Raw genomic sequence first — 11,225 nt, forward strand, 5'->3', positions numbered from 1 at the left:
GTGGGGCCCTGTTGTGGGGCCCTGTTGTGGGGTCCTGTTGTGGGGCCCTGTTGTGGAGCCCTGTTGTGGAGCCCTGTTGTGGAGCCCTGTTGTGGAGCCCTGTTGTGGAGCCCTGTTGTGGGGCCCTGTTGTGGGGCCCTGTTGTGGAGCCCTGTTGTGGAGCCCTGTTGTGGAGCCCTGTTGTGGAGCCCTGTTGTGGAGCCCTGTCGTGGGGCCCTGTTGTGGAGCCCTGTTGTGGAGCCCTGTTGTGGAGCCCTGTTGTGGAGCCCTGTCGTGGGGCCCTGTTGTGGAGCCCTGTTGTGGAGCCCTGTTGTGGGGCCCTGTCGTGAGGCCCTGCTGAGTCCCTGTCTGTGGTGAAACCCCCTAGGATGTGGTCTGCCGTGTGTCAGTACAGTAATACTGAAGCAGATGTTTGCGCAGCGCATGCTCTTCAGAGAACGTTCCGGGATGTGTGGGCATGTCTGAGCCCTGTGGCAGGAAGCGACTCTCGCACCCTTCCTGTCTGATTACCCACAGTTCTGTGCATCTCCCCTCCTCCCTCCCTGCAGCGTCACGCTCCGCGGTGTTTCAGGAATGTGCACACGCCTGAGGTGCATGCTGGGTGGGAACGTTCTCCTTCTGCCTTTCCGCCGGAGTACGTTTTTCTGTGAAACGGAGGGATATTGTAGACCTGCAGTTTTGTGACTTGCGATGTTTTGGTGCCTGACCTGGGTCGAAAACGTAGCTGGATTCATATACTATTCCGTGCTCTATTGATCTTGCCTGGGGAAATTGAGTCGACCGAGAGGACCAGAAGGGCGGGGTTTGCCCTCTTTTGAGAGCATTCCATAGGTTCCAATACACCAGACAAGCTCAGTAAAGCGTAGAAAAGTATTTGAATCCAAAACGTGTGTTTGACACAGGTCTGGTTGCCGTGGCGCAGACAGCGAGAACCCGACCCTTATTATGCCCCGCTGGGCCGGGGGGCGTTGTTGCGTGTGCCCAGGTTAACGGAAACCTAACACGCCATTTTTACACGGCAGGCTGGCTCCGTTTAGCCCGGCCGCTAGCTGTTAGCGCCCGTAAGCAGAGCCTGGCGAAGCAGGACCGAGACCACGGCTCCGTAATGGAGAGGAGAGCGTGCCCTGGAGCGCCCGCAGATCAGAAACATCAAACCCATGGGCTAGCCGGCACGGGGGGGGGGATCCTCGGGGACTAATTATCATTCCTTACAGAAGCGGAGCCCTAGCACAGCGGCCAGGGCAGTGACAGTCTTCAATACGCTCCGTGTCTGCCCCGCAAGAGCTCAGTGAACTCCCAACGGCTGCGAGCCTGCTTGTTTTCTTCTCTCACACCAGACCACACAAACAACAACAACAAAGTTTGGGAGAAACAAGAACCACTTTTCACACTCTACAACAGCACTTGTCAATCTTATGCAGAAAGGGTCAGTGAGGATGCAGGCCTTTTATTTATTATTTACTTTTTTTAAACCAAGTATCAACACACCTGATTGTGCTGATCGAGGTGTTTGGCAGAGACCCTTGCGGTTGATCAGGAGAGAGGAGTGTAAGTGCTTGGTTGGAACGAAAGGCCGACCCACCCCTCTCTGGATGATATTGAGGACATGCATAGTTGGGAAGAAGGAGGTATACTTTATTGAACCCCGTGGGGTAATTTGTCCCCTGCATTCGACCCATTCTACTTACTTAGGAGCAGTGGGCAGCCACAGCGCAGCACCTGGGGAGCAATGTGAGGTTATGGGCTTTGCTGAAGAGCCAAACAGCTGTGCAGATCTTATCTAGGCCTGTACTTTAGCCACTAGGCTACAGGCAGTCCCTAACAGAGCTGGAATGATGTAGTGCGGTTTCACTGGAAATGCAATTTTACGGTGTCACTTAAATTCACGTAATTTCTGAAGCGGGCCAAAGCGGAAATTCCCCCCCGCTGCTCTCCGATTGGCTCAGCGCCTGGTGAGTCATCTCCGATGGGCACAGGGAGGGGAGGGAGATGAGGGTGGACGTGTGCTCGCCGGGCGCTGTGAAGGGAGACGTCGGCGTGAAGCGCCGGGCGCCACGCCCTGAAACACCGGGGTCCTCTCTGGGGTCACTGAGTCACTGCCCCGGCCTCTGGAATGTCTGCTCCCGCAAGACTGATGTGCGTCTGCGGAAACTTTTCAGCCAACGCCTGAGAGGGAGGGAGGGAGGGAGGGAGGGAGGGAGGGAGGGAGGGAGGGAGAGAAAGGGAAAGAGAAAGAGATGATAAGAGGGGGGATAAGAAAGAGAAAGAAAGAGGGTGAAAGAGAGAGAGAGGATACGAAAGAGAGAGAGAGGGGGGTAGGAAAGAGAAAGGGTGAAAGAGAGAGAGAGAGAGAGAGAGAGAGAGGGAGAGGGAGGGATAGGAAAGAGAAAGAAAGAGGGTGAAAGAGAGAGCGAGGATAAGAAAGAGAGAGAGAGGGGGGTAGGAAAGAGAAAGGGTGAAAGAAAGAGAGGGAGAGGGAGAGGGAGGGATAGGAAAGAGAAAGAAAGAGGGTGAAAGAGAGCGAGAGGATAAGAAAGAGAGAGAGAGGGGTAGGAAAGAGAAAGGGTGAAAGAGAGAGAGAGAGGGAGAGGGAGGGATAGGAAAGAGAAAGAGGCAGAGAGAGAGGGAGGGAGAGAGGGAGAGCGATATGAAAGGGAGGGAGAGAGGAAAGAGAGGGAGAGAGAAAAGAGTCAGCACCTGCAGGGCTCCACGCTGCGCAGCTCACAGATTCTCTAATCTCCCCGTACACCTGAGCTTTCTCTCCTGTCATTAATCACACTGTCTCGCTGGAGCTGCTATAGCCCCGCCCAGGAGTCAGAATAAGAGGAACTTCCTGTCTGCCCAGCACCAGAAAGGAAATGCAGGGTTGTGGTGTTTGAATGCATGCATGCATTCTCACAGTGAAACTGTCTGGTTGGCATCCGTTCTGCCGCTACGCGTGAACCGGTTGCCACAGTTGCCTATTAGTTTGGTTGCGACGCACCTGCAGAAATATGTTGCTGGTATGATGGAGAATTTCTGACCTGTTTGCTATAAGGTGCATTCACTGAGTATTCGGGGTGAAAGCGGGTGATGACTAAAGGGCACCCATGGAGAATGTCCGACCTCATTAGGAGAGGATGAGGTGGCTGATGTTATGGTCAGACTGTGAACTGGAATCCCTTCACCGTTGAGCTGCGCACATCTTCAGCGAGTGGACCCTGGGGTCCCCTGTTACGCTGTCTCGGCCTGGCCCTCATTTGTGTGCCTACGCCAGGGTGCGATGCTTGACCTGAATCCCGTAGCTCCTGGGGCACTGCACTGCACTGCACTGCACTGCACTTTCATTCGGATGAACCGGCGCAGTGATCTAGAGCCGTCGAGTGTCAGTGCTCATTTTCCTGTCCGTCACGCGCCACTTCCTGTTCAAAATGGCCGCTGTATGAGCAGCCCTTGTGAAAGGAGTTGTAATCGGGGGCGGGGGCTGGTTTGGAAGCTGGGAGGCTGGAGGGGCGAGGTTTGGGGTGGGACGTGGGGTGTGTGAAAGCTGCCAGGGAGGTGTGTAATTGGAGGAGTTCGGAGGGACACGGTTTGGGACAGGCTGGCGTGCGGCTGTGATTCAGAGAGGCAGTCAGGTGTGGATGTGAGTCTGAATCACTCAGGACACAGACTCTGGGCCCCAATTATACGGCTCTGTTGCTTTGGCATTACTCATATGAGTCACATTTTCATGTGTTTGCCAGGGCCCGGCTGTCTGATACGTGTGTGTGTGTGTGTGTGTGTGTGTGTGTGTGTGTGTGTGTGTGTGTGTGTGTGTGTGTGTGTGTGTGTGTGTGTGTGTGTGTGTGTGTGTGTGTGTGTGTGTGTGTGTGTGTGTGTGTGTGTGTGTGTGTGTGTGTGTGTGTGTGTGTGTGTTATCCGGTTATCAGTGCACTGTACTGTGTGTGTGTGCTGGGCATTTATCAGGTTATCAGTGCAGTGTACTGTGTGTGTGTGTGTGTGTGTGTGTGTGTGTGTGTGTACTGGGCATTTATCCGCTTATCGCTGCAGAATGGAAACAGATGTGTGCGGCTGAAAGGCCAACCTGATCTGCTGGCTGACAGTAATTTCAAACATGGAGGTCCTGAAGCCAGTGCCATATTTATAGAGCGGTATCCTGTCAGCACTTTATTCCTCAGACTGAAATTTGGCCCAGTTCAAGAAATATTTATAATCTGAGAGTGTCGAACGCACTGTAGTTTCCCTGCGACCTGCTGAACTTGTGTTCTATATCAGGAGCGTCGTGCCTTGTAGCTCCTTTTCGTACGCTTTGAGAAATGTAACAATTGCTGGTTGCTAACTAGCAACGTGGCCGTTACCACAATGTTGGACTGCATTCATGTTCTATTGTGTTCATATTCCACGCATTAGCTTAAGTAGCAATATGAGCTCCCTGTTTCAAAAACATTCATTAGTTTTTGTGTATGTTTAATCAGTAGCGGTTTAAAAATCCGTCTGCCAATTTCGCTAATCCTAAACATAATATTATGCTTCATTCGTTTTTATACACACCCCTTTTTATTTATTTATTTTTAAACCTTTTTTGTCTTCGGTCTGAACTAGTGGGTATTAGACGGCATTATTCAGGGAAAATCCCATGAACCTATGTTCCAGAGTCCAGTGTGCTGTGTATGTCCTCCTGGATAAGAGTGGAGTGTTTGCGGGGGTAAATCACCAACCAGCGCAACTTGGACCTGGGCCAAAGTCCTGTGCTTTAACCACTGCACCACATTAGCGCACGGTCCTGCAGTTATGATGCTGGATGTACAACTCCAAACTACCGTGTAGACTTCATACTGCACCGTGTAACCAGCGTGATTTGTCGTTGTACGTCGCTCTGGATAAGAGCGTCTGCTAAATGCCTGTAATGTAATAAATGTAATGTCATGTCATTTAGCCTCAACCCTTCGTCCCCATTCTTCTGAGAAGTACCCTACTCTAGCCCTACATGCACACACACATACACACACACACACCCACACACACACCCATGCACCCACACACAGACACCCGCACACACACACACACCCACACACACACACAGACACACACCCACACACACACCCACCCACACCCACACACCCGCACACACACACATAGACACACACCCACAGACACGCACGCAGACACACACACACACACACACACACACACAGACACACAGACACACAGACACACACCCACCCGCACACACACCCACCCACCCACACACAGACACCCACCCACACACCCGCACACACCCACACACCCGCACACACACACATAGACACACACCCACAGACACGCGCACACACACGTACACCCACACACACACACACACACACACACACACACACACACACACACACACACATACACACACTTCTCCAAAGACTTCTCCTACTGTATAAGACCCCAGTAAATCCCAGATGACCTATCCCAAACTGCAGCCTGGCAGTACAGACTCTTAGTCAGTGCTAACGGCTCGTATGTGGATAAGTGTGATGAACAGCATAGCCTGTAGCCGGGCTGTCAGTTTGGGCCTGTGTGCATTGGCTGTCTGAAGGTTTCCACGGGCGTTCTGTACCCCCAGGACAAGACCGCTATCTGTGCTGAAGGCCCTCAGCACGGCAGCTAGCGCAGATAAGCGCGGCTAGCCCCGGAGTCCCGCGTTCAAATGTAATGAAGGCGCTTTGAACGGCGTAAGTTATTTGACTGGCGAACGTTGAAGCTGCAGGTCTCCCACGGCGAGGGCAGGGGCAGTGCATAATTTACCGGGGTCGTGAGGAGGTCGTGGTGACGGACGGCTGTAATCTGCCCGCGGTCGTAACGCTGTCAGAGGGCAGGTACTCTGGGAGGTCCGAACCAGGGGTCACGCCGATCCAGAGACAGAGCAGCCGCCGAGTCCACACCGCGCTAAAGAGACGCGCGACGGCACGGAGAGGGGAGCGCTCTTCGAGCTCCGCTCCTCCCGCGCGCAGAACCTGCTTTATCTCGCCGTTCGTGCCGGAGAGACGCCTCGGAGTGCGGAGCGGCAGACCTTGTGCGGTGCGGCTGTGCTGGAAGCGGCTGGTTAATGAGTGGGGTCTGGGTCCCAGGCTCCCTGTCGTGTGTGTCGGGCTCTTATAGCTCTGTGTGTCGCTCATCTCCGCACACGAGCCGGCGTTCAGAGACCGGTGTCCTGTTTGTCAGCAGGATCCAGCTGGTTTGTCGCCCTCGAAAGCAGAAGCACACTCCTTCCCTTTCTGCGAGTAATTCCCTGGAGGTCAAGCGTGCTGTATTGGGGCCGGGTGAACTGTCATCAGTCAGAACATGAGCGCTATTTTTATTTTTATATATATATATATATATATATATATATAGCCTGCCATAAACCTGGCCTCAGGTGTGAAAGATCAACAGCTCCCCCCCTGGTGCTATGGGGTAAATGCGGACCGGGAAAAACCGCTGGTCATACCCTGGTGTCTGCTGCCCTCTGCTGGTTGAATAGTATATTGTAATCCTGTCCAGTGTGGCAGCACTATGAGGTGAATCTGGTAAATGGACTGCGTTTCTACAGCACTCGGCTCATTGGGAGCAAGTCGGGCTTTGTTTTCTTGCTCAGAGACACTTTGACGCATGCACCGATGATCGAACGGGCAACCGCCCAACTGCTCGACAACCACCGCGACCTTCTGTCATCCCCCCGACTGATCAAATCCGTTTTTTTAATTCACCAGTTCTGAAATCAGGTGTTCTGTGAACATTTCATTCGAATCTCTTCATTTAGCCATTTATTTTGATCTGCTTCTGAGTTCCCATTCAGCTGTGGCTCTGCAGCGTAGGAGCTCTCTCTCCTCCGTGAGTGTGGAGGTTGAAAGCGTTTGACGTCTGATCGCTCTCCGGGGCCACTCTGTGCTCCGCTCGCTGTCCTGCCCGAGATGTCCCTCTGGTCTTGTTTCCCTGGTCTGATCGACTCTGTGCTCTTCTCTGTCTTCCGCTTCTCCCTCTGTAGACCCTCAAGCGGCTGTTTCCGGACGAGGTAGGTGTGCCCTCTGTCTCCCTCTGCTGTCCCGTCTTACTAACGCCCCCCCCACCATCTCCGTTCCTCCCATCCCGAACCGTGTGCCCCGTGCAGTCCGGCGCTGCATGGCTGTGTGTCCCCCCCCAGGGGCGGGCAACCCCGGCCTCGAAGAGCCGCAGGGTGTGCTGGTTTCTCTTTTCACCGTAATCACCGACCGATTGAGACCCAAGAGGCGAGTCAATTCATCAATTAAACGCTGAGTCACGACGGAAACCAGCCCACCCTGCGGCTCTCCGGGACCAGAGTTGGTAGCCCCTGGTCCAGCCCCTTCACTGTGGAGGTGGTGCTAACAAATCCCATCAGCGTCTGTTAGCTCACCACAAACACGTTCTTTGTGTGTCCGGTCTTAAGCCCTGGCTCCTCATCTGTGATCTTGGAAGGTCCCCAAATTGAACGCTCCTCACCTGCAGATGATCCTCCTGGAGCACAGTTCAGGACCCTTGGGCTGAAGGTCATGAGCATCACGCATTTGTCTAACGTGTGTGTCAGTGTCGAACGCGCGATTGCTTAGCAGTTGTCACACAGCTAGCTTGCGTGCCAGTGCTCAGCAATTAGCGCTCGGCTAGCTTGTATCTGAATGCTGAGCATATAGCACGCAGCTACTTTGTGTGCACCACTGGAAAGCTAGCGTGCGGCTAAACTATGTACAAGTGCTGGACAGTTACCATGAAGCTAGCTTGTGCACAAGTGTTCAGCAGTTATCTGACAGCTGCCTTGAGCTTGAATGCTGAAAGGTTAGCATGCGGCTAGCCTATGTGCAAGTGCGAAACAGCTGGCGTGCCACTAATGAGTGTTCGAACGGTTAGCGCGCAGCTAGCTTGTGTGTTAGCACTGTATGTTCAGCACCCAGCTAACATTTGTGTGTTTGTAACCGTAACCTCTGTGGACCAGGTAAGTGAAGAGGAAGCTCTGTCCAGTGAGACTGGACGACCGGGCCAGACGCTTCCCGCACAGTTGGTGTGATGACATCACGTCTCTAGCGCTGAGCTCAGCTGACACGATGACATCATGTCTGGATTCCCTGGGGCTCACCGGGACCTTCCGGGCTCTTCTCTGATAATCGATACCTCTGTTATCTGAGCTGGAGCTGCCACCTCATCCTGCCTCCCACAGGGGAAGTCAATGATTTCCAGAGGAAGGCGTTTGATTGGATGGGTGAAGCAGACTGTTAGTTAGGGATCATCAACTCTCAAATCCAAATCCAGGTTTTCTTTTATCCCGTGTAATTCAGTGAACCGTTAGTACAACTGATGAAGCCGGTCTGTCTTCACACCTGACTCCCAGGGTAAGGGAGGCTGGAAGACCAGCCGCTGTCAGCCTTCGAGGGCTGTGAGTCGATGATCCCTGCTTTAAGTCACGGGCTCCAGAAAGCAAAAGGTTCATTTCTGCAGTGTGGATACGTCCAGCTGGAGCTCGCCCCTTTTGTTTTGGGATTTTCAGAGAACAGCCCGGAGCGCCCTCAGAGTGACCCTGTGGGGTTTCGCGGTGGTCCTGCCTGGGTTTAGGTTTGGGGCGGGTTCGAGAGGTGAGGACACTTTAGGACAGGGGTGTCCTGTCTTATCCAGAAAGGGTCAGTGTGGGTGCAGGGCTTTGTTTGAGCACAGCTTGGCAACACCTGATTATATCAAAGTCTCTTTGAAGACCGTATCACTCGTTAATATCAGGTGTTGTAGTAAACATAAACCTGGACCCACACCGGCCCTGTTTGGGTGAGAATTGGAGCCCTGCTTTAGGATATCGGACAGACTGGCCACAAGCTACGAGCATGGAGCTGATCTTCCAGTAATCTGAGACGTTCATTTCAACATCACTGACTCCCTCAAGCTGCTGGCTATTCACATTGCCCTTTTAATATTTTGAATATAAGCCTCGCTTTCCTGCCTTTCGTGCAGGCATTAGTTTGATACAAATTAACGGATTTAAATAAATATATCTTTTGATATGATGGCGTTTGGGTATGTGGAGTCATTTGTACTTGCCATTTACAGGGGTATAATCATAAATCATTAAGGCATTAATATTTGAGCTGAGACTGAAAGCCTGAGAGCTTAAAAAATTCACGGCAGCAGCATTTGGCCTACACGCTCAGCTCCCTCTGGAAAACCGAGAGCGAAAACTTTAGAGTTCAATGCGCTAAGATTAGTGACGCAATTAGTCTTCGATGAATTCACTCTGCCCAGATTCCTGAAGCTTTAAACCTAGCCTTTCTATGAAGACATTCGATCTGTAGACCTTTTCTGAATGGAGTTCGTCGTCATATTCATTTAATCCACGTGCCTCTGAAGCTTTTGATCTGAAATAATGGTCTGCAGCCAAAGAGCGGGAGAAGATGGTGCAGAGAAGAGGTGGTGAATTCTGCTGCAGGCCGCTGCGTGTTAGCGCTGTGGCTAATCTGACAGTCCTGCTAAGCACTGTAGATTTATGGACCGGTAAAAGTAGCAGTCATTTGCATCTTGAATCCTGGAGCATTATCTTGTTTAACCCTTTCAGTCCCGAGCCCGGTATGCAGTGGCTCCACCAAAGTCCCAAGGGGTTATGGCTTTGGGTGAGAAAATTTGAGAAAGCGGAGAATATTTAGTAGGATATTAATAGGCGTTCAAAACAGTAGTATAGCGCTCATTTTGATAGGTTGAAAAGGTATAAGGCAGAGAGTTAACTGTACCGGTAGTTTCACTTTTGGGACTGAGAGGGTTAAACGTGACGTAGCTGCATCTGAGCCCTTGTGGACGTTACTGCTGAAGGTCTGCCGGTGTGGTGAAGTCCATTCAGCACAATGGAGAATGATCTCTGACTGCACTGTCTTCCTGTCCTGCCACTCTTCCTCTGGGTATCTTTGGGTTCTTGGTGTCCCTCTGATCTCCCCGTCCCCCCCCGCCCTGTCTGTCTGACTCCGCCCTCCCTTCTATCGGCCTGGCCCTGCTCATCTCCCCTGGTCTGACCTTTGACCTTCTCCCTGCCCTCTGTGCTCCTGACCCCCTCCCCCCCGACTCTGCCCTATTCCCTACGCCACCCTATATTCTGCCATTCACGTTCCCCTGGACCGCACCCCAATCCACTCACCCTTCCACCGGGACCCCACCCCATTTCACTCATTCTTACCCTCCTCCCACCAACCTGCCCTGTTTATTCTCCCCCCCCTGACCCCACATCCCACCCTCTATATTCCATTTGCATTCCCCTAAATTCCACCCTATTCCACTCCCCCTCTCCCCCCCTGACCCCGCCTCGTTCTGCCTGCCCTCTCCCTATATCCCGGTGTACCCATTCCCCTCTCCATTTGCATTCCCCCAAATACCGCCCTATTCCACTCCCCCAAATACCGCCCTATTCCACTCCCCCAAATACCCTCCTATTCCGCTCCCCCAAATACCGCCCTATTCCACTCCCCCTCTCGCCCCCTGACCCCGCCTCGTTCCGCCTGCCCTCTCCCCCCCTCTCCCTCTCTCCCGGCGTTCCCCTCTCCTCCCTGCAGCTGGAGCGCTTCACCAGCATGCGGATGAAGAAGGACAAGGAGAAGCCCCACGCCCCGAGCCAGCGCCACTCCTCAGCCGCCATCTACGAGGTGCCGTCGCAGGCCGCCATGATGCACGACCACACGGACGAGTACGTGCTGGAGCTCTTCGAGCAGATGCTGGTGCGTGAGCCCGTCGCAAATTCTCCCAATTCGGTAGCCAACTGTACCCTGTCCAATCCGCCCACACCCCGTCCCTCGGCGGCCCGAAGGGATCTGGCGATCCGAGAACAACACGCCTTCTTCAAGCCGCCTCGTCTCGTGCTCGTGTCTGTGATTCCGAGGCGCCCGAGGTGCTTCTTGTGCGGGCGATCCGCTAGCCCTGCCAGGTCCCTCCCTCTGGAGCAGCGAGCCAATTGTGCCGCTCCACGAGAGCCGGCCAATCCTGGCTCTTGGCAGGGGAGCCCGTAGCACTTTAACCCACCCGCGTCATCGCGGTCCAGCCCGTTCCCTCCAGAGACGTTTGTGTCGACGGTGTTTCTGACGCCGCCCCGTTTGTCTGCCGTGCTCGTTGGCCTGAGTTGTGGGTAAAGAGTCTGGAATGAGACGCTGCCTCTCTCCCCTCAGGTGGACATGAACCTGAACGAGGAGAAACAGCAGCCGCTCCGAGAGAAAGACATCGCCATCAAGAGGGAGATGGTGTCCCAGTACCTG

At 53.5% G+C, this 11,225-nt stretch overlaps 1 protein-coding gene across 1 annotated transcript in view; it reads left to right on the top strand.

Moving 5' to 3' along the window:
- LOC133123569 (protein diaphanous homolog 1) overlaps positions 1-11,225 on the top strand; it is a 66,344-nt gene that overhangs the window by 28,282 nt on the left and 26,837 nt on the right. The window contains exons 2-4 of the mRNA XM_061234039.1: positions 6,992-7,018; positions 10,533-10,694; positions 11,139-11,225. The exon at positions 11,139-11,225 is cut by the window's right edge and continues 15 nt beyond it. Coding sequence (XP_061090023.1) covers positions 6,992-7,018; positions 10,533-10,694; positions 11,139-11,225 — 276 coding nt within the window. The remainder of the gene's footprint in view (positions 1-6,991; positions 7,019-10,532; positions 10,695-11,138) is intronic.

Source organism: Conger conger, chromosome 3, assembly GCF_963514075.1.
Source record: "Conger conger chromosome 3, fConCon1.1, whole genome shotgun sequence".
NCBI classification, from domain to species: Eukaryota; Metazoa; Chordata; class Actinopteri; order Anguilliformes; family Congridae; genus Conger; species Conger conger.